Raw genomic sequence first — 21,221 nt, 5'->3', positions numbered from 1 at the left:
GTGGCTCGTGCAGGTGCAGGTCACACGTTCACACCTGAGAGGCGTCTCCTTATTTTCACCTGGCAACGTGCCATGGCTTCTAGCGTCACCTGGGGTTCTAGAAGCTTCGGCGGCTTCTGAACATAGTTTTAGGTTTATAGTTGACAGTCCGCGTACAGACTTCTCCATGCCGTGCGAGGCGTGCAAGTGTATGTCGCGCGTGCGTGCCGTCGCCAACCGACAAAGATAAACACTGGAGAAAGTGCAAATTGAAGCAAAGAATCAATTAGACAAACAACAATTACAGCTCTGTTCGCTGATGAGCGCGCACTTTCGCACCAGTTGTGTGCGGGTACTGAGCTTGGCTCAGCCTCCAGACCGTACATAGGGAGCCTCGTCCTCGTCCGCTTTATCTCCATGTTAGTTGGCTGTGTTCAAAATTTGTAATTTCAAATCGGGGACTTCTGTCCTGTAGTTTTTCTAATTTCTAGCGACATCAGAAATCTTTATGTATATGTCGTGAAATTGAAGTCTTTACATTGCATAATAAAATTTTCTCCGAAACTTTTAGGTCTCTTTCTTGCCTTGAACATTAAGGTTCCATCAACCCCCCAAAAGGAACTGACAAACTTTCGGATCATGGTAGCAAAACATTTCTGCCCTAAACATCCCAGAGGATAAAATAAACTTGAACGATCCATTGAGCAGAAAGGAAAGCTGAGGAAATTCTTGCACACGCCATACACCCACATTCCTGAGGCAGCCTGCTGGAACGCGGAGAGACAGAGAAGAAGAAGAAAAAGTGCTGCTGATGTCATATTGATTGTTGGGGCGTTGGCTGCTAGATGTGAAGAGATGGCGATGAAATGTGATCCCGCCAGCTGCTGTCACTGGTTTCACAGACGTGGCTCAGCTGGGGACTAGGAATCCAGTTCTTTTTATAAAGTCTTCGTCTATAGTCGATCTCATTCATCCTTTAGCGACGGTAAACCCCACCTGGTCGGCGTCTTTTGAACTGGCTGGTTAGTGGAGCTGTATACTTCAATTATATAGGTCTGTGGATGGTTGGCTGGCTGGCTGGCTGGCTGGCTGGCTGGAGGACGTGATCAAAGTGCTTACGCTCGAAGCGGCGATTTCGCGCATCTGGGAGAAAAGATCGAGAAACCGGAATATCAGTCCGGTGGAGACCTGAGGTCAATGATCAAGCCCTATTAATAACAGGTGGAGAAACACCTGTGTCGCAGAGACCAGATATGACCTTCCTCACTGCTGACAAGTGAGCCTTTCAACACTGCACCTCGTGCACACCCACTTCCCTGTTACGACCATGAGCGGGGGTGGCTTGTAAAAATATTTAATTTTTCGAATCAAAACATAAAAAAACCAAGTACATTGAAGAAACACTGTGAATAATAATTGCAAACGTGCTATCAAAAAAGATAATTATTATGTATTTCCATGCGGTTCATCCGTCTCTAGGATATAAATTAGAGTGGGTGACATGGAACAGGTTGGTCAGTGAAAACATCTCCACTTGTTCTTTTCAGCTTGTATGGCATCATTTCTTTAGTTGGCCGTGGACGGAACCACCATTACGCCAAGTAGATGCCCAGCATACCCAGTTCACCCACCCTGCTTGGTGGTGGTGGTGGTGGTGGTGATGATGAAGAAATTTCTATAATACCTTTCTCCATCATCAAGGTGGACCAAGAAAATCCATGGAGCAAGAGGCAGAATAAACACACTTTAGTAGTGCAGTCAAATTCATGACATACTTTAAACATGCAACGTGTAAAATGTTGCGACAAAGCACAAGACCAATAGATGTGAAAATGTGAAAGAGTGCATGGTCAGTAGATCAGAAACAAAAAGTTAGGAAGAAGACCAATTTAAAAGCAATGTATATCCTTAATTCTGGATTCCTTACTTTGTCCCCATTTTCAGGGAGAGACTAGTCTAAGCTATATTAAACACCAACAACCAGCCAGCATCAGTGAGTAATCTACATTATCAAACCAGAATTAAAACTTGTTCGTGGGCCATGAAGGGAATTTATTATCAGACATTTGTGCACTTTCACAAGACAGATGGTGAATGTAACTCCTCAATCAATGAGAAAACGCATCAGCTATATATTTACATGATTCTGTGTGTGACTGCATTGCTTGTTTCCGGGAGAATCATTGCTATGTATCCTATACTATTCTAAGTCTTCCAACCTAAAACTGGCTTTGACACCTGTCTGAGGTTTGGGCAATAAATAACCCACTTCCGGTTGCCTTTTTCTTATTTATTTCAGAATTCTGCAAATATTTCTTCGTAAACCTTCTGTTTTGAAATGAGTTGCTTACTATTTACAGATGCATACATTATTTCCTAAATATTTAGGGCTCCAAAATCTGCCTTCTAAAATTTTGCTCCAGTCTGTCATAAAGCACTAAATTTCATTTAAAAATTCCCCAACCTTTATTTAGTACAAGAAACTTTTTAGTGGAGTATTTCAAATAAGATACTATACGCAGTTTTATTAAATATATTTTAGAAAATGGCCAGTTTCATAAGGAAACTGATGGCCTACTTTTGAAACATTTCACTACTTGGCCTTGTGTAGAATAAAAGACAAATGTACAAAAGTGGTCAAAATGCAAATTACAGTACAATATTTACATATTTAGGTTGCAACTGCAGCTCTTCTTTAAAAATCCAACAGTGCCATTAATGCTATGTCATTTCTAGCTTCATTATCAGGAATGTCACATAAGAACAAGTGTCTTGAAATCAAAAGTTTGATGAGACATTCTTAATAAATCTGAAAAAAATAATTTGAGTCTAAACCTAAACATTTGATTTTGATGTATAGTAAGCTTCGGTGGGCCACATGACTCTATAAGTGTTCGGATATTAATTTAGAAAAAGTCAAATAAATCGCACAAAAAATAATTTTTCATGTCCACAGCCATTTCTTCTGCTCCTGATCTCCCTGATGCTTAGGCTGCACATGAAGCCTTTAATCTCTTGACCTTTAATCCCTTTAATCCCAGTTTCCAACAAAAGGCATACAAACGTCTGTGGTTCCGAAATCATTGCTTGCTCTGCAAGGCCCTGCGCATTGGATGAAGACGGGAAAATGAGGGATTGTCCAAAGCTTCCTTCAGACGGGTTTGGTATTCTCTCTCAGCCTGCATGGCCATTGCATGTTCATATTCTTCATTGTTGCGACGCTCTTCTCGCAGCTGTTCATTATAGCGAATCTGTTCCCGCAGATCATTCTGATGCTGCATATGGCGTGCCATCAGCTTCGCTGCTTCTTCTTCATCAAGCCTTTTGTTCTCCTCAATCGATGCCAGAAGGGTCTGTCGTTCCCGTTGATTAGCTGCTTTCTCCTGCTCATTCTCTGCCACTAGAAATGTGGAGAAAGTTAATCCAAGCACATTTTAAGCTAATGTTTTGGGTGGGGTTTCAACTAGCTACATGCGTTATTTCAAATCTCTAATTGTTGTATGTTCAAATTCTTCAAGCACATTAACAAACAAAAGCTACGTCAAACTATCATCATCTCAGGAAGAACTTGTTTTGAGACCAAAGACAAAGGTATTTGAGTGCGGTAGGAATGCTGAAAACAAGACTTGAATATTGATAACCTCACCAGCTAAATTAAGCAAAAGGTTGTCATGGAGGCGCTAACATAATAACATGTAATCATATTTATCATATGTAATGTACTTTTTAAATGTAATCATGTAGTTTTGCTGGTTCAGAGTGGTCAACGTCACGAGAAAAACAAGGAGGCTGTCCCACAAGCACAGCTGACAAAGACTGGTTAATCGGTACCACAACAACAACACATATCTAAATAAGGAGAGGGATACAGAGGTGATAACTGAAGATTGGAAATCAGGTAACTAGGGGAAAGGGAAGAATGGCGTGGACAGCTGGTTCAGAATGCTTATGCTTATATCCTAAAATTTACAGACAAGTTAGAAATCCAATGTATCTGCTAACTGGCATACAATGATAGGACTCACGTCGTTCCTTGATTTGTTCCTGTCTTCCAGCCAAGACCTCCTCCAATAATTTTCGACGAATCAATTTTTCAGCAGCCCACTGGTTGAGGCGTCTTTCCCATGCAGCATCTAGCTCCTTCTGTATCATCTGCTGTAGCTCACGCTCCTTTCGTTTTTCTTCCTCTTGGAGACTCGCCAGGTATTCACGATACCTCCTGTCTTCTTCACGAAGTTGAACCTGTGCAGGAAAAAAAATCATATCAAAGCTGAAAGATATTCCAAAGTCATAATTTTTATATTTATATAGCCACGGTTTTTTTTTTAAATTCCCAAGGATAAAGAAAAATCACCTCAACATAAAAGAATAAGATTAAGATGTATCTTAAAGGATAATGAATAAACATTCACAGACAAAACTAAAAAACATCATTACTTTCTTCTGAATATGAAAAAGGATAAATTAAAGCAAAATAGTTTAATTATAAATTGTAAAACTGTCAACAGGTAGAAATCTCACTTTTTTCTGCTGTTCTTCCTTGGCCTCATTGTGAGTTGCCTCCAACAGCTCCTCCAGCATCTTGAGGTCGAAGGCCAGCTGTTCTTGTTCTTCTTTGGCCCTTTTACGCAGCTTCATCTTGAGTGTTTTGTCTAACATCTCGCGGTTTTCCAACTGCCGACGACGCTTCTCTTGGGCTGCTGCCTCCTCTTCCAGTTTGCGAAGTGCCGCCTGCTCTCTCTACAACATGTGCATGAAGAAAATTAGACATCTCAAAATACTCTGAGCTGCTTTTGGATGTCAACATTTGGAAAAACAACAGCAAGATATCAAAGACAATGATCTGACAGAAAACTTTTATCAATCTACAGGTAGTCCTCGGGTTACGACGGTCTCGAGTTACGTCGTTTCGTGGTTACGACGCTCATTCCGACTTACGAGGTCAGTGTATCATAGAAAAGGAAGGCAATCACCATGGAGGTGAAAGTGGATATCATAAGGCAATCTGAGAAGGGGGAAACAGCAACAGAAATTGGCAGGTCATTAGGACTTAGTCGTTCGACTGTCGTCACGATTATCAAGGATAAAGATCGCATCCTTGAACACGTGACAGGATCTGCTCCTATGACAGCGACAGTGATAACAAAGCGTACTGTACTATGGTAGGGTGCGACATCGGATAGAAGTAGGATGGAAGATCGCACGCACACAGTGAAGGTACAGAGTGGCGAGTGGGGTAGGTGGTCAGTGGCCGGGTGACGACCCTGTGACCGAAGGAGAGCGGGAGGGGGTCGACTAGCGACAGGGTGTAGGTGCGCGGATGTGTTTGGGGGGAGTGGAGCGTAAAGGCCGTGGGAAGAGGAGGCCGTGGGAAGAGGCGAGTGGACAGTCTGTGAGCAGACAGCGCAGAGGTAGGAGCCCATCCGACCAAGAGCGCTAGTGTGAGGTATATAGTTTCGCCACTGCCAGAAATATCGACTGGCGTCGGATTAAAACCATCTAGAACCCACGACAGTGTTGTGTTTGGTGTTGTGGAGAGACTGGGGAAGAATCGCATCTAACCCTGCTACATTTTGGCGCCCAATGTGGGACACTGGGCGAAACTGAACAAATCAAGTCAGCTTAGTGCCGCAGAGACTATGGATTGACAGAAGAGGAGAAGCGAGTGTTGGAGGCTTCAGGAATTTGGAAGTGAAGCCAACAGCAGACACCTCTGCGACTACAGCAATGGGCGGAGGATACGCTGCGACAAGGGATGGAGTGGAGACTGCGCCGCTGATTGCAGCGGACACAGCCACGCGACTGTCGCCATTTTCCGGGGCAAGACGACACAGCGATGGACCTGTGGAAGTATGAACTGATGTGTTTGCGGGGAAGGTATACAGACGCTGTTGTGTTGGAAGCTGTCCGCCGTTCTTTGAGAGGCGAGGCGGCCAGAGTGGCCATGCGTCTGGGCCGCACGCGACATTGAACGAGCTGTTGCAGAATTTGACAGTATTTTTTGGTCTCGTGGTGTGTGACAAGACCTACTCGGGTCCTTCTACACTGCGCGCCAGGAAGCTGGGGAGAATGTCACGCAGTGGCGGTGTCGCATAGAAGACATCCTGACACAAGCCCTGAATGCGCACCTGATAGAAAGACGCGCATACAACGAGACGCTGCGCTGCAGACTGTGGGGAGGACTACGGCAACCCCTAAAAGACCGAACTGCATACAAGTTCGAAATGGAGACGGACGTGGACGCTCTATTTCGTGGCTTACGGCAGACAGAGCAGGAGGCCGAGGGACCAGCACACAAGACAGGCGCTGGAAAGCAAGCGGCGGTCAACGCTGCACAAGCCATCCCGGCCGAAGACTGGTGTGCAGAGGTAAAGAAGCTGTCGGCCGAGGTGCAGTCGTTGCGGCGCCAACTGCAACAAGGTCCAGGCAACGAACCTGCGGCGGGCAGAGCGCCAGACCAGCGGCCACCACGCCCCCGCTACGACGACGACGGGCCCACTTGCTTCAGGTGTGGTGGCAAGGGCCATATACAAGTGGGGTGTCGGGTGCGCATCGACCATCTGCGCAAGCCTTTAAACGACAACTGGCCTGCAGAAAGGGGCAACCTGCAGGTCAACGCTCGCCAGCGCCAGCACTGAGCCCCTCGTATAAAAACAGACTAATAGGACAGAGCACGTGTGTCGATGTCTGGGTGGAAGGTGTGGCCACGAAGGCGTTACTGGATACGGGGGCAACTGTATCGACGGTGACGGACACATTCCATCGCCAGAAACTGGCACACCTGGCTGTCCACCCGCTGCAGGAAGTGTTACATATCGAGTGTGCGGAGGCCAGCTGCTCCGTACGAAGGGTACATTGAAGCGGAACTGCGAGTGGAGGGAGCAGGGGCGGGGCTGACAGCCTCACTTGCCTACTGCTTGTGGTCCCCTCAAACAGGTACAGCAACAGCGTTCCCGTACTGCTAGGTACAAACATCCTGGAGCAGCTTATGCACCGGGTACAAGACAAGCATGGGCCCCAGTTCCTGCAGAACACACAGCTGCAACCGCTGTGGCATCGCTCATTCCGTTGCCTAGCAATGCGTGAAAGAGCGCTGCGCAGGAGTCACAACAGACTGGCATACGTGCGGTGTTTGCAGCCAACCACCATCAAGCCTAACAGTGCCGTTGTCATCCAGTGTGCCGTGGATCAAGCGTTGGATTACGCGCCTACCTGTGCCATGCTCCAGTCAGCACTGAAAAGCGACTGGGATCAACTGCTGAACATCACACCGAGCCTGGTCAACTATAACAGTAAGAATATGGGCGTGGTTGATGTGCACGTTGCTAACGCGACAACAAAAACAGTGGTGATACCAACACGCACGGTGATAGGCGAACTTCTGCCAGTCACCAGGGTTCAATGCGGAAGTGCCGTGTGTATGACTGAGGTGGCACCAAGCTGTGTAGACTCGGTGACCATCTCGCCACATCTGACGGTGGAGCAGCAAGCACGCATTAAAGACCTAATTAGCGGCCGCCCCGAGAGTTTCTCAACCGGCGAAACGGATGTTGGTCATGTTACACGGGTCAAACATGAGATACAGCTGACGAATGATACGCCATTCAAAGAACGGCATCGCCGAATCCCACCCGGCATGTACGAACAGGTGAGAGAACATCTACAACAGCTGCTGGACAGTGGGATTATTAGACCATCACATTCCCCCTGGTCATCGAATGTTGTCTGGGTTAGAAAGAAAGACGGTAGCCTACGGCAATGTGTGGACTATAGACAGCTCAACGCACGGACAATCAAAGACTCATACGCGCTGCCGAGGATAGAGGAATTGCTCGACGCCCTAGCGGGGTCCAAGTATTTCACTGTCCTCGACTTAAAGAGCGGTTACCATCAAGTAGAGATAACCGAAGAGCACAAAGAGCGAACAGCATTCTCAGTTGCGCCTCTCGGATTTTACGAGTACAATCGCATGGCGATGGGGCTGGCAAATGCACCGGCCACATATCAACGCCTCATGGAAGAGTGTTTGGGGGACCTACATCTTCACATATGCCTGGTGTTTCTCGATGACATCATTGTGTTTTCCAGTACGTTTGAGGAGCATCTGGAAAGAGTTGAGAGAGTGCTAGACAGACTACGGACTGTGGTTGAAATTGAACCCCAAGAAGTGCACATTCGCGCAGGATCGAGTGAAATATGTGGGACATATCGTGTCAGCGGCTGGAGTCGAGACGGATCCTGAGAAATGTGAGAAGGTGAAAAACTGGCCAGTGCCCAGGACACCTGAGGAGGTACGACAGTTTCTGGGATTCGCAGGTTACTATAGGCGTTTCGTGAGACGGTTTTCGGCAATCGCCAAGCCCCTCACCGATTTGCTGCCGGACGTGCTGAGAGGGAAAAGGAAGGGAGGTAAAGGTGCAAAAGCCAATAAATCCGTCCAATGGGTATGGGGCACAAGAGAAGAAGAGGCGTTCAGGAAACTGAAGGACTGCTTGTCGTCACCTCCAGTGCTGGCATTTCCAGACTACGCTCAGTCGTTTGAACTGCACACTGATGCCAGCATTCACGGGTTGGGAGCAGTGCTGTACCAGGTGCAAGACAATCAGAAACGGGTGGTGTGTTTTGCCAGCAGGGGACTGAGCCGCTCGGAGCGGAACTACCCGGCGCACAAGCTAGAATTTCTCGCTCTCAAGTGGGCTGTCACAGAGAAATTCCACGACTACCTTTATGGTCACAGTTTCTCTGTGCTGACTGACAACAACCCCATGACCTACGTGCTGACCTCAGCAAGGCTAGATGCCACCGGTCACCGGTGGCTGGCATCGTTGGCATCATATGATTTTGACATCACGTACCGGCCAGGAAAGAGCAACGCAGACGCAGACGCACTGTCAAGACTGCCTGCGGTTAGAAGGCCAGCATTCACAGAGCCCCGGCGGCTACATTGGCAAGGAATCGGTACAGGCAATATGCGGCTCGTTGCAAACACCGCGTATGCAGAATGCATAGCATGCTCCGCCACTGTAGTGGAAGAAAGCTTCGCTGCAGGGCAGGGTTTGCGCACGCTATCATGCAGTGACATCAGACAAGCTCAGTTGCAAGACCCGGTGCTGAGTGAGTGGATAACGGCGATGGAGCAAAGAAAAGGACCTCGCCAAGAACGGCAACCGAATGGCCCCCATCGTGCTTTGCAACAAGAATTCAATAAGCTAACGATGAAAAGGGGTGTGCTGCACCGGCGAGTAACGGTCGGTGAGCAAGAGAAAGAACAGCTCGTAGTACCATCGCGCTACATACGCACTGTCCTGGAGTGCCTCCACAACGACGCCGGACATCCTGGCCGAGATAGGACCCTCAGTCTTATCAGGGATCGCTTCTTCTGGCCTGGCATGACAGCCGACGTGGAGGACTGGATCCAGAAATGTCCCCGCTGTGTGCGTCGGAAAACACTGGGCACCGAGCGAGCACCGCTCGTCTCCATAGTTACTACGGAGCCATTGGAGCTGGTGTGTATGGATTATCTGTCCCTCGAAACATCCAAAGGAGGATACCAACATATTCTAGTCATCACAGACCATTTCACGCGCCTAGCCCAAGCCATCCCGACTCGGAACATGACGGCAAAAACAACAGCCGACGCCCTCGTTAATAATTTCATCGTTCATTACGGGGTGCCAAAGCGACTACATTCTGACCAGGGAGCCAACTTTGAGAGCCGCATCATAAGGGAGCTGTGCCAGATCATCGGGTGCAGTAAATCGCGCACCACCCCCTACCACCCCATGGGGAATGGAATGTGCGAGAGATTTAATCGCACGTTGCTGGACATGCTTGGGACGCTGGAGCCGCGACAGAAAGAAAACTGGAAAAGTCACGTGGCCAGTCTCGTGCACGCATACAACTGCACTCGCCACGAGTCGACCGGCTTCTCCCCTTATTCCTTGATGTTTGGCCGTGACCCGCGTCTCCCGGTCGATCTTTTATTTGGCGTCGATAGCAACGATCAAGGGAGGGAACCAATCACTAAGTATGTCGACAGTCTGAAGAAACGACTGACAGAGTCTTTCCATCTGGCAGCTGCAGCCTCCAACAAGGCAAGCGAGCGACAGAAAAGTGGCTACGATTCCAAGGCAAGGGCAGCCACTATAGAAGTGGGAGACCGAGTGCTGGTGAAAGCTGTTGCCTTTGACGGCAAACACAAACTGGCGGACCGCTGGGAGAACGAGGTGTACAGTGTGCTGAGCCACCCTAACAGCGCCATACCCGTGTACGTTGTACGGAGAGAGGACGGCTCAGGAAGAAAACGGACTCTTCACCGCAACATGTTACTTCCAGTGGGCGGATTAATACAGGATGCGCATCAACCAGAAGGGGCGAGGGATCACTCGGTTTATCGGTGGCAACGAAAACTACGCCGCCCGTTCAGAAAGGACGACACATCTAGTGCACAGTCATCCGCCGGTGAAAATGAGAGCGACAGTGACACGTCTAGCTCTGTGGTCTTGCATACGCGGCCGCCAACCACCAGGTCAAGAGGGCAGCCGCTGGCGAGGGATGACAGTGACCAAGAAGAGCCAGCAAGGGACGACAATGAGGCGGAACCACCCAGTCATGCCCCAGATCCAGAAGTCGCCACGCTGCCTCCACTGCCTGCCGACAACGACAGTGAAGTGCCAGGTGTGCAGGATGGAAGGAGAGATGAGGAGGGGGCTACGCAACGTACGGTGGCTACCCCAACCCCGTCACCACGCCACGCCCCTCGAGCGTCGACAAGGCCACGTCAGCAACCGACGTGGATGAGGAGTGAAGACTTTATACTTCGCCGGCAGCAATCACTAGACGATTATAGCTTGAAGTGTGACAAACTGAAAATGCTGCTGAGCAAGCTATCCTCAGAAAGACTGCCCGAGACTGTGGTGACCACGCTCATTGCGGCCGTCTGGCCACTGTTTATGAACAAAACGTGACCGCAGCAAAAATTTGTACATATATGTTTTAAGTTTACCTGTGATGTATATATGGTGATAGCATGTTATATATTGGAAATAAGGGTTCTTGTTTTAAATGTCGAGGACAACATTTCTCCTCGAGGGGGTGTATATGGTAGGGTGCGACATCGGATAGAAGTAGGATGGAAGATCGCACGCACACAGTGAAGGTACAGAGTGGCGAGTGGGGTAGGTGGTCAGTGGCCGGGTGACGACCCTGTGACCGAAGGAGAGCGGGAGGGGGTCGACTAGCGACAGGGTGTAGGTGCGCGGATGTGTTTGGGGGGAGTGGAGCGTAAAGGCCGTGGGAAGAGGAGGCCGTGGGAAGAGGCGAGTGGACAGTCTGTGAGCAGACAGCGCAGAGGTAGGAGCCCATCCGACCAAGAGCGCTAGTGTGAGGTATATAGTTTCGCCACTGCCAGAAATATCGACTGGCGTCGGATTAAAACCATCTAGAACCCACGACAGTGTTGTGTTTGGTGTTGTGGAGAGACTGGGGGAAGAATCGCATCTAACCCTGCTACAGTACTGCACAATATTTTACTGTACTTATGTTTATTGATAACTTTGTAGGGTACTGTGCTAGGATAGGTGTTTGGATAGGCTAAGTGTTTGCAATACTGTACTGTTATTATGGTACAGTCCCAATCAGCATTAGAAAACAGGACCCACATGGACCCACGTTGACCCTATATAGCAGAATCTAGGGGGCATATGGTAAACCTATATAGGTCCCAACGTAGAAAGCGCAAACGGGTTAACCATGGGTCTTATATGGATTTTCCATATAGGCAATATGGGCAAATCCCAGATAAATCCCAGATCACTTTTTCAGCTGCTATTGGTAATTTTAGGTATTTTGGTGTATTTCTAATTTGCAAAAAATATCAAATACATCAACATAACCCTATAAATGCAAAATAAATGGATTAATAATGAGTGTCTTGCAATGATTGCATAAGAAACAGCAAAAACGTTCATAAAAAATCCATAATGTTACAAAAAACAAACATAACTTTTTGTTTACTGATGTTTATTTAATTGTTAATTAAAAAAAATGATTATTTACACAAATTCTTAAAGCATTGACCTGTACAGGTTTATGTCAGAGTTTTCCAGACAAATATCGGTTGAAATTTTTACAGCTTTAATTCTCCTGTAATTCACCCTCAACCCCAGAATTATTATAGGCTTTAAAAGTCTTTCTTTTCTCCCATTTTTCGCGATCTCTCGCCCAGTCAGCCAGCTCGAAATCTGAACTTGCAGTTTCACTTCCGTAGCATCAGGATAACTTTTTCTTGCAGCATCTAAAAATAGAACAATAAAGAATATGAAGTCTGCATAAAAATAAGCATTTAATTGCATGTCGCTGAAATTAAAAATCCAGAATATACGGTGAAATAAAGAAAGTACAAGCAAATTATAAAGATATGTAAAGTGGCATAAAAATTTTAAAGCGTTATAAAACAGAAGGAACTACAAGTGGAGCTGTATTTGAATTTCAGTTAGAATTTCTATAGGCAGGAGAACTCTATCCATAAACTGTCACTTAATCCCTTTCTACACAGTATAACCAGCTGATTAAAAGGACCAGACATTGCATAAACATGTGTACATATTTTAAAATTTGCAATGTAATTCGACCACACTGAATATTTTTTCTCAATGACTCATGAAAACACAAAGTCAAATATTTAAATCCTTACCCTGAACTGTTCTTAAAATAAAGGGTGGTTTTTCAGACCCTTCTTTCCCTTCAGGCCGTTATAGTTGTAACACCGGGCTAATTGTGTTGAAAATAGCACAGACAGTATACTCTTGACCACGAGCTTAAGCTAAAGCCTCCCCTCATCGCCAAATAGCATTCCTGGAAACAGACAAAAATAAACAAACATCCTTTTTTTATAATAAAAACTTGCTGTGTCAGTATCATGATACATGTTATGTAAACTAGAGTATTATAAGACCAAAATATGGATGAAAACCATTAAGGAAGTTTCATATTTTTCTTCATATTCTAAGACCGAAATATGGATGAAAACCATTAAGGAAGTTTCATATTTTTCTTCGTAACCAAGCTTAAGTGGTTACAGAAAATTTATTATCAGCTGTAATTCATGCCACCATAACAATGCTTTTGTTACTTTTTAGTACTGCAGACATTATACAATATAATGCTATGAAAACCTTTAAAGGGAATAAATAGCACAGACACTTGACTCCTAACAAATCAGAATAGAGTACATACCAAGCGTGCACGTTTTCCTGGATCTGTCTCTAAATCCTGCTCAAGACGTGCAACATCCTCAAATGATTTTAAGGGGAACTGAATACCCTCCGGTAGTTCCCCCCGTGTCACCTCCTTTTTTTCGGTCTGGCGATCCATCTGCATAAACCTTTTTTTCATCTCTATCAATTCAGTTTTGATCTCTTGCAGAAGAGACAGTATAGCAGATTGTTCTCGTTTATTGTGTTTACCTGGAACCAACGAACGCAATAGCAGAAAGCATGTAAAATAGTGATTCATATTTATTTACATTTTTTTCACTATGGCAAAAGAAGCCTGGGATTTTCCACTTCAGGTTATAAGGTTATATTTCACAAAAACACTGTTCAAAAGTATTGGCCAAGGGTAAGAACAAACAAAATGTTAAAATGATTATAAACAAAATGACTTCAATTTAAATTACATTCCAAGCAGTGGTGGTTCCCTGTGCTGGCAGGACGAACACCAGATAAGGGGCTCTGGAGGCGTGAAGGCAAAGGCGAACTAGTACTCATTCGATAGTTGCCACTTTCCGACACCCTGGTGGTCACAACCGGCGGCAAAGTGTACGGTAATGGACGCTGCTGCACAGCTGAATGGTTATCACGTGGCGATTCGTTGACATCATACTCTAATTCACTGTCTGTTGGTTCTGCATCCCTGTGCCAAATGAATAAATTTGCATAAGCTTATTCAGCTTAGTAAATTTAAAACTAGAAGCTGTTGATACATGTATGTTGTTTAAAACCTTACATGGTAGAGAAAATGAAAACAGACCTAAATCTAATCGGTGTTATCCGTGGCCTTTTTGCAGTGGGAGTATTTGAGTCGTCACTCTCCACCTCTGACATCTTAATAATTAAGACTTAATCCCTTTCTACACAGTATTAACCAGCTGATTAAAAGGACCAGACATTGCATAAACATGTGTACATATTTTAAAATTTGCAATGTAATTCGACCACACTGAAATATTTTTTCTCAATGACTCATGAAAACACAAAGTCAAATATTTAAATCCTTACCCTGAACTGTTCTTAAATAAAGGGTGGTTTTTCAGACCCTTCTTTCCTTCAGGCCGTTATAGTTGTAACACGGGCTAATTGTGTGAAAAAGCACAGACAGTATACTCTTGACCACGAGCTTTAAGCTAAAGCCTCCCCTCATCGCCAAATAGCATTCCTGGAAACAGACAAAAATAAACAAACATCCTTTTTATAATAAAACTTGCTGTGGTCAGTATCATGATACATGTTATGTAAACTAGAGTATTATAAGACCAAAATATGGATGAAAACCATTAAGGAAGTTTCATATTTTTTTCATATTCTAAGACGAAATATGGATGAAAACCATTAAGGAAGTTTCATATTTTTCTTCGTAACCAAGCTTAAGTGGTTACAGAAAATTTATTATCAGCTGTAATTCATGCACCATAACAATGCTTTTGTTACTTTTTAGTACTGCAGACATTATACAACATAATGCTATGAAAACTTTAAAGGAATAGCACACAGACACTTGACTCCTAACAAATCAGAATAGAGTACATACCAAGCGTGCACGTTTCCTGGATCTGTCTTTAAATCCAACTTGAGATATTCTACATCCTCTGAAGATTTTAAGGGAAACTGTAACCCTTGTGTCAGATGTCAGCTCCTTTTCTTGGGTTTGGCACTCCATCTGCGCAAGCCTATTTTTCACGTCTTTCACGTCAGTTTTCATCTCTTCCAGAAGAGACAGTATATGCTGTACAGCTTTCTGTAGTTTATCTTGTTTACCTGGAACCAATAAATGCAGTAGCAGAAAACATGTAAAATAGTGATCCTTATTTATTTCAATTTTTTTCACTATGGCAAAAGAAGCCTGGGATTTTGCACTTCTAGTTATATTTCACAAAAACGCTGTTCAAAAGTCTTGGCCGAGGGTTAGAACAAACAAAATGTTAAAATGATTATGAACAAAATGACTTCAAATTACCTTCCAAGGGGTTGGGGGTCCCTGTGCTGGCAGGATGAACACCAGACAAGGGGCGCTGGAGGCGTGAAGGCAAAGGTGCTAATTAGATGTCACAAATCAAGACCAAAAGCACAGCATAAATTTCACTTTAATATAATCAAGTACTTTAGTCCCTTTCACTCTTATAGGGCAAAATCACAACCAAAGTTACACTGTTTGTGCCGTAATGACATGTTATAGAGTTCAAACAGTTCATAAATTTTCTTCTGCACAGAATTAATTATGAATATTAGGAATCAAAAATAAATTGCACTTACTTAATGACTTGTGCAGGAGAACTGGAAGCATAGAACATGAGGAATCTGGCTTTATAGCTCTAATTAATGAAGCTTGCATCTGGTTCAACAGATTGTGATGGCAGTTGCACACCTGTGACCACTTTCATCTTTAAATGCCAGCAGCCAGCTATCTAGAATAACAGTAAAATAAATTATTGACCATCATACAGTCATTACCATTTGTTGTAGAGAAAATGCCATTAAAGTTAATTTGTCTGAATCGATACTTTTAACGCTACTATACCAGTAAACAGAAGGAACTGTCGAAATTCTGTTGCTTTCGAATCGTAAAGTTCGTGACCTACACTTTCGTAATCGCAATTTATTTGAGGAAATTCCGACAGCTCCGAATTCTCTGCATCGCTAACGGCTAAAGATTTATCAAATTGCAAGCTTTCAGAACTGCTGGGCCTGATTTCTACTTCTCTCTGGAAAACTTGTGCATTTATTGCGTTAATGTGTACTCTAATCTTTCTTTTCTTAGCGTAATATTCTGCACTGAACTTGGAACTAAAATCTCAATAACTATGCTAATTTAGAGTATATAAATTATACATACTGTTATTGAAGAGTCCAACACATGTATCAGTATTGGAATTGACGGCTGAAGATTAGCTTAATTATAATTCCTTTTGCGAAAAGTGTAGAAACAGCTTTGCAAATGGCGCGCAGTTCCGATCACATAGTACACCATTGGCTAAAAGTCACGTGCCATTGTTAGGGGTTATGGCCCTTGGTTGGTAAGAGTACTCTCCCCCGTCAATATAGGTAACCTATATAGGGCCTAGATAACGTTGACAGTACGATGCGCATAGGGGTACTGTATGAACGTATGTTCCGACTTACGTCGAAATTCGGTTTACGACGCCGCGTTAGGAACGGATCCCCGTCGTAAGTCGAGGACTACCTGTATTTATTTATCTCCACCTTAATCTATGACTGCATGTGAATAAATATGCTATTTCCTATCAATGTGTGGTGAGTACAAATCCATAAATGTATCTGCATACGCAAGAGTCAAAAGAGTAAGAGGTGCGCATGAGAGACAAAGACAGCTGAGCTGCAGTCTTGACTTTATCCAAAAGTAAGAAAAATAAAATGTGTTGTGGTAGAATGGTACAACATAAGTTTTTGTGTCAGATGTGAGTTATGATGACTCTCTGGACTGCCTACATGGACACAGGAATGCATAGCAGACATAAAATGCTCCAAAACATACTGCAACCAAAGAGGATACCTAGAGCGACCACAGTTCTATGACAGCTTGAAGCCAGGCCACGCCCCGAGTAAACATCGCCACATTCGGGCATGCGGCGCCTTTGTTCTGACGATCGTGCACTGGCAACAGTATGCAACTAAAACTCTCATCTGTGCCTTTGTGCTGTCGAGGATGGACTATTGTAATTATCTTTTACCTGGAATTCCCAATTATCTTTTTGACAGACTTCAAAAAGAATCCAGAATAACGCTGCTCGCCTCATCTGTAGACCATCTAGGTATCAACATATATCACCTATCATAAGTTTCTTCACTGGCTGCCAGTTGCGGACCGTGTAGCCGACAAACATTCCACTTTGACTTACTCTGCCGTCTCTGGCACTGGTCCTCAGTACCTCTCCAAACTCACTCCCATCTACATACCCGCACAACTTCTTTTCTCATATTCTGGCACCAGCTTCTTTGACTCCCACTAAGACAAACACGTATGGACAGGTTTTTCTCTTACCAAATCCCATCAACTTGAAACGGATTACCCGTCAGCCTTCGTCATTCTGATTCTCTTATCACCTTTAAGTCTAAACTTAAAACGCAACTTTTCAGAATGACAACTTCACTGTAAACCTCTTCTGACCATGAGCGTGCATAATGTGTATATGAGTGAGGGTATGTTGTAGCAGTTATATGTGAATGCGGGTGCATGGTTGTTGATGATTTGGTCTCTGTATGATTTATGTATGGCACTATAAGCAAATCTTTAGAAAGGCGCTGTATAAATTATTATTATTAATAAATTTTCAATATCTGTAACTATATTTATATGATTATCATTCTGAATTGCTATTTAGAAGAAATCGCCATTTTACAAACCATCAGTTCTGCTTCTTCCTCCTGCAAGCGCTTAGCTTCTTCCTTTGAGGCTTCCACAGCTGCCATTTGCTTTTTCAAAACGTCCAGCATGTCTTTGTTGCGTTCATAAGCTGCTTTAACCTCGCGTTCCTCTCGTGCCATCTACAACCCCATAAACATAATAAAATATGCTTTATTTGTAAATTGCAATTTTGAAAGAATCGTAGATTATAAAAAGCCAGCCAAATTTACTCATATTATTTTAATTTACATTTTCTGGTATCAATTTTCTGGTGCTATGCAGCTACAAACTAATATTTTTAAGCTTGTGCCAAGAATTATGATATAAAAGAAGAGGAATGTCAGTTAACAAGTTGAGCTTAAATGATTGATACTGATGTATATTTTTTTTTCCTGCTAAAAATCTTTGCTTGCAAAGAGTTATAGCTCCAGGACAATTCGTGAAAGGAAGTTTTTATCAGTGTAGCCTCATTTAAACTCAATGTAATTGCATTGTCTTTCTCTTGAAGTGAATATAAAGTTTCTGAATACAGGTATCATTGGAGAAATATGCATCTGAAGTAATATTTGTTAGATAAGAAAATACATAATATTGCATTATTGAGAGAAAATGACCTTCTCCTGTCTGTCTTTTTCCCACAGATAAGCATACATGTTGTCATATTCCTTTTTCTCTCTGGCTTCTTCTTCTTTCATTTTCAGCTGTTCATAGCGCTCTGCACATACAAGGTTTTGCTCTTGCCTTGACAGCGTAGATCGGAGCTCCTCACACTGTTCCCTGTGAAGAATAAATGACCCGTATGTTTGAAAGAACTGCCTGAAATATATGTTCTGCAGACATAATATATGACAAAGACTGAAGCTTTATTTTTGAGTAGTAGGTACATTTCAATAAACTGCAAAGAGTCATGCATCATCACTAAGAAAATCAGTTGTCTTTAACATACAGCCTAAACATTGTCTACTCCATTAATTACAAAAAAATTGCATCAATATTAAATTACCTAAAAAGTTGGTCATATTTTTCTTGGACTACTTGAAGACGTTCTGCTTCTCGGCGTTCCTTCAGCTGTTTAGCTCTTTCCCGCATTCTGGCCTGACGTTCAATGACTGTTTCTTCTGCTGCTTCCATTTCTGCAATATATTCTTGCTCCTCTCGTCTCAAGAGCTCTCGCAGTCTAAAAGAAAATTACTCACTGTTGTTACAATATACACTGATGTATAATCTACTCTTATGGAAGCACTACATCAGTAAGAGTTAACAAATGTAGACAAACTTAATACTTTTGGCTAATTTCTTTTAACTCACCATAACAATATGATATGACTGAAAAGAGCTCTATCAACCAATAAGAACCTGTAATAAGATGCATAAACTATAAAATTTTAACCTGTCTTAAAAATTAAAAAATATTTTTGAAAGGTTTTTTTCCCCCTGAAGTTTCAGTAACGTAGACCCCAAATGTATATCAGTCCTCTATAAATAAGCTGAAAATTGAAACAAATAGGGCAAACTAGCTAATATCAATAAGCCAGGCAGAACTTTGCAATAGAGGTTATTAAAATCTCTTGGAGCTGGCTTGCTTTTACCATCCTCATGTCTCACATTATCAAGAGAACACACTATAACTTTTAAACAGGGATAATACTAATATCTTATCAAATATAAAGCTAGTTCTATAATTAGATTAAAACATGTATTTTAAATCACTAATATAATATCTTTCCTTGGAAAAAGGGAAAATAGTGCATCAACTTTTCAAAATTGACTAATAACATGTAAATAATAAAGCATTTCAAAGTAGACTATCACTGACCGCTCCCTTCTGTCCTCCACTGTAAATTCGTTGATCTTCAGGCGATTATCCACTTCACGATTAATGTTTTTAAGCATTAAACGTCTGTCTGAATTTCGTTCCCATTCAGTCTTCAAGTCGTTTAACTGATAAATCATAGTTTGTTTTAGCATCTCTTCCCGAGCATCTTCTTGTTTTTTGCGCTCCAAAATTAGGAAGTCTGCAGGAAACTTGCTTGGTTTCTTGAGCTTCTGTACATGTATATTCTCTTAGTTAATAAATGTGAACATTTGATATATATATATAAATTACTGTACAACTACAAAGGACAATATTTCATTTTATGTTTGTGTGTGTAAAAGTGCAAGTGCATACAAAGGTAATCAAACAAATGGAAATTACAAGCAAATTTTGTTTATGGTCTATCAAGATTTTCATTTAATTACAATTGAGATTGACATGTGCCTTGATCAAATTTGGAAATGGCCAGGCCAAATGGCCACAGAAACTGCTTTTAAGTAGTGATAGTAGTAGGGACTGGTTATCACTACCTGACCTCAAAGCCTATTAATGTTCCTTGTTAAAGTCACTTTATACATCTTGTCTAGGTCTGAGTTCTTTTACAAAACTAAAACAGATCTATAAGTTTTGGAATGTTACCTAGAGAGATCTTGAAGCAATTCAGATTTGGTGTATATTTAACATTAGAAAAATACATGTATATCAATGTCATTATAGCCATGAAATATCTTAATCTCAGTAAAATTTCCCATGATTCTCCTTCCCTTCAAAGAGTGAAGTCTTTAGTAAAGGACATCATATCAAATTAGATGCACAAGTGTTTTGTAAAATTTAAAAAATGCCTGCTTATCCAAACAATTAAATTATAATGTGAGCTATTTGATTTGCCTTACCTATCACTTTGTGGATGTGCGACTCTTTAACAATTGTGGCTGAATGTGTTTTGTATTATAGTATATTACTGTTAGTCAGTGTTTTAATTAATTTCATTTCTTTATTATCACTGGTAAGTGCAGTGAGTGTGACTTGCTTTGGTCCTGCGCATGATAAAAGGGGTTTATTATTTTATGGCTAGCTCCCATGAGGTTTTTCTCTATGTCACATGCTTTTATTATCTGAACCTCATCATCCATTTGTATTCTGCACATGAATCTCAAATTTTGTTTAATCTATGTCATTACACCACGCTTGGATATATTGAAACATAATTTTCATCTTTCACATCAACCTGCAATATGATTTTTGTCACTGTCACTTAATTCGAATTATATAGTGTGCTTTTATCCATTATTATATATTTTTGTATCATCTGCAAACACCTTGCATTGAACAGCGTTAAGTACTTACGATTCCAACGGAACATGGTGCAGGACCCGTGTATTCTCGGGTCCTGCGGCTGAACTGTCCCACCATCATTTTAAATTATCGCTTTGGTTGTAGACTCAATCTGCCACAGAGGAGTTTACAGAAAATTGTTACCTCAGTTGAAAAAATATTTCCCTTTTAGGGACCTTTATAGTTGCGCAGTGAGCCTGTGTAGCTATTGTGGCGTTTTTCCTGTTAGTATTATGTAAAATGAAATCATTTTCTTACTTTTAGCTGCTCCTTGGAGTGTTTGGGCTTCGAGGAATGACGTCACGTATCCAAGGAAGTACTTTTTTTAAAGTAAAAAAAATATAAGAACGCTAACTGGTTCATTTGACATTTTTATAGCTTCTAATTTTTTAAAAAGCTGTAGTTCAACTTAATTAGTGCTGAAATATAACTAAATTATTTATACAGTTTT

General features: G+C 42.7%; 2 protein-coding genes across 2 annotated transcripts; both read right to left on the bottom strand.

The window, feature by feature from the left end:
* Positions 1-1,317: 1,317 nt before the first annotated feature.
* On the bottom strand, positions 1,318-21,088 carry LOC112557527 (cilia- and flagella-associated protein 53-like). The gene is made up of 9 exons (XM_025227444.1): positions 21,029-21,088; positions 20,783-20,882; positions 19,436-19,665; positions 18,623-18,796; positions 18,234-18,396; positions 17,619-17,759; positions 4,501-4,719; positions 4,005-4,221; positions 1,318-3,379 (listed from the first exon to the last, which is right to left on the bottom strand). The coding sequence occupies exons 2-9, from the start codon at positions 20,849-20,851 to the stop codon at positions 3,060-3,062; spliced, it is 1,533 nt and encodes a 510-aa protein (XP_025083229.1). The 5' UTR covers positions 20,852-20,882; positions 21,029-21,088; the 3' UTR covers positions 1,318-3,059.
* Positions 12,727-14,325, bottom strand: LOC112557557. The gene is made up of 4 exons (XM_025227501.1): positions 14,259-14,325; positions 13,658-13,893; positions 13,216-13,445; positions 12,727-12,834 (listed from the first exon to the last, which is right to left on the bottom strand). Exons 2-4 carry the CDS (start codon positions 13,746-13,748, stop codon positions 12,751-12,753), a joined length of 405 nt encoding a protein of 134 aa, XP_025083286.1. The 5' UTR covers positions 13,749-13,893; positions 14,259-14,325; the 3' UTR covers positions 12,727-12,750.
* Positions 21,089-21,221: the final 133 nt, after the last annotated feature.

Source organism: Pomacea canaliculata, linkage group LG1 (assembly GCF_003073045.1).
Source record: "Pomacea canaliculata isolate SZHN2017 linkage group LG1, ASM307304v1, whole genome shotgun sequence".
In the NCBI taxonomy this organism is placed as follows: domain Eukaryota; kingdom Metazoa; phylum Mollusca; class Gastropoda; order Architaenioglossa; family Ampullariidae; genus Pomacea; species Pomacea canaliculata.
The sequence above is the reverse complement of the archived record's forward strand: the minus strand, read 5'-3'. Positions and strand labels throughout refer to the sequence as shown.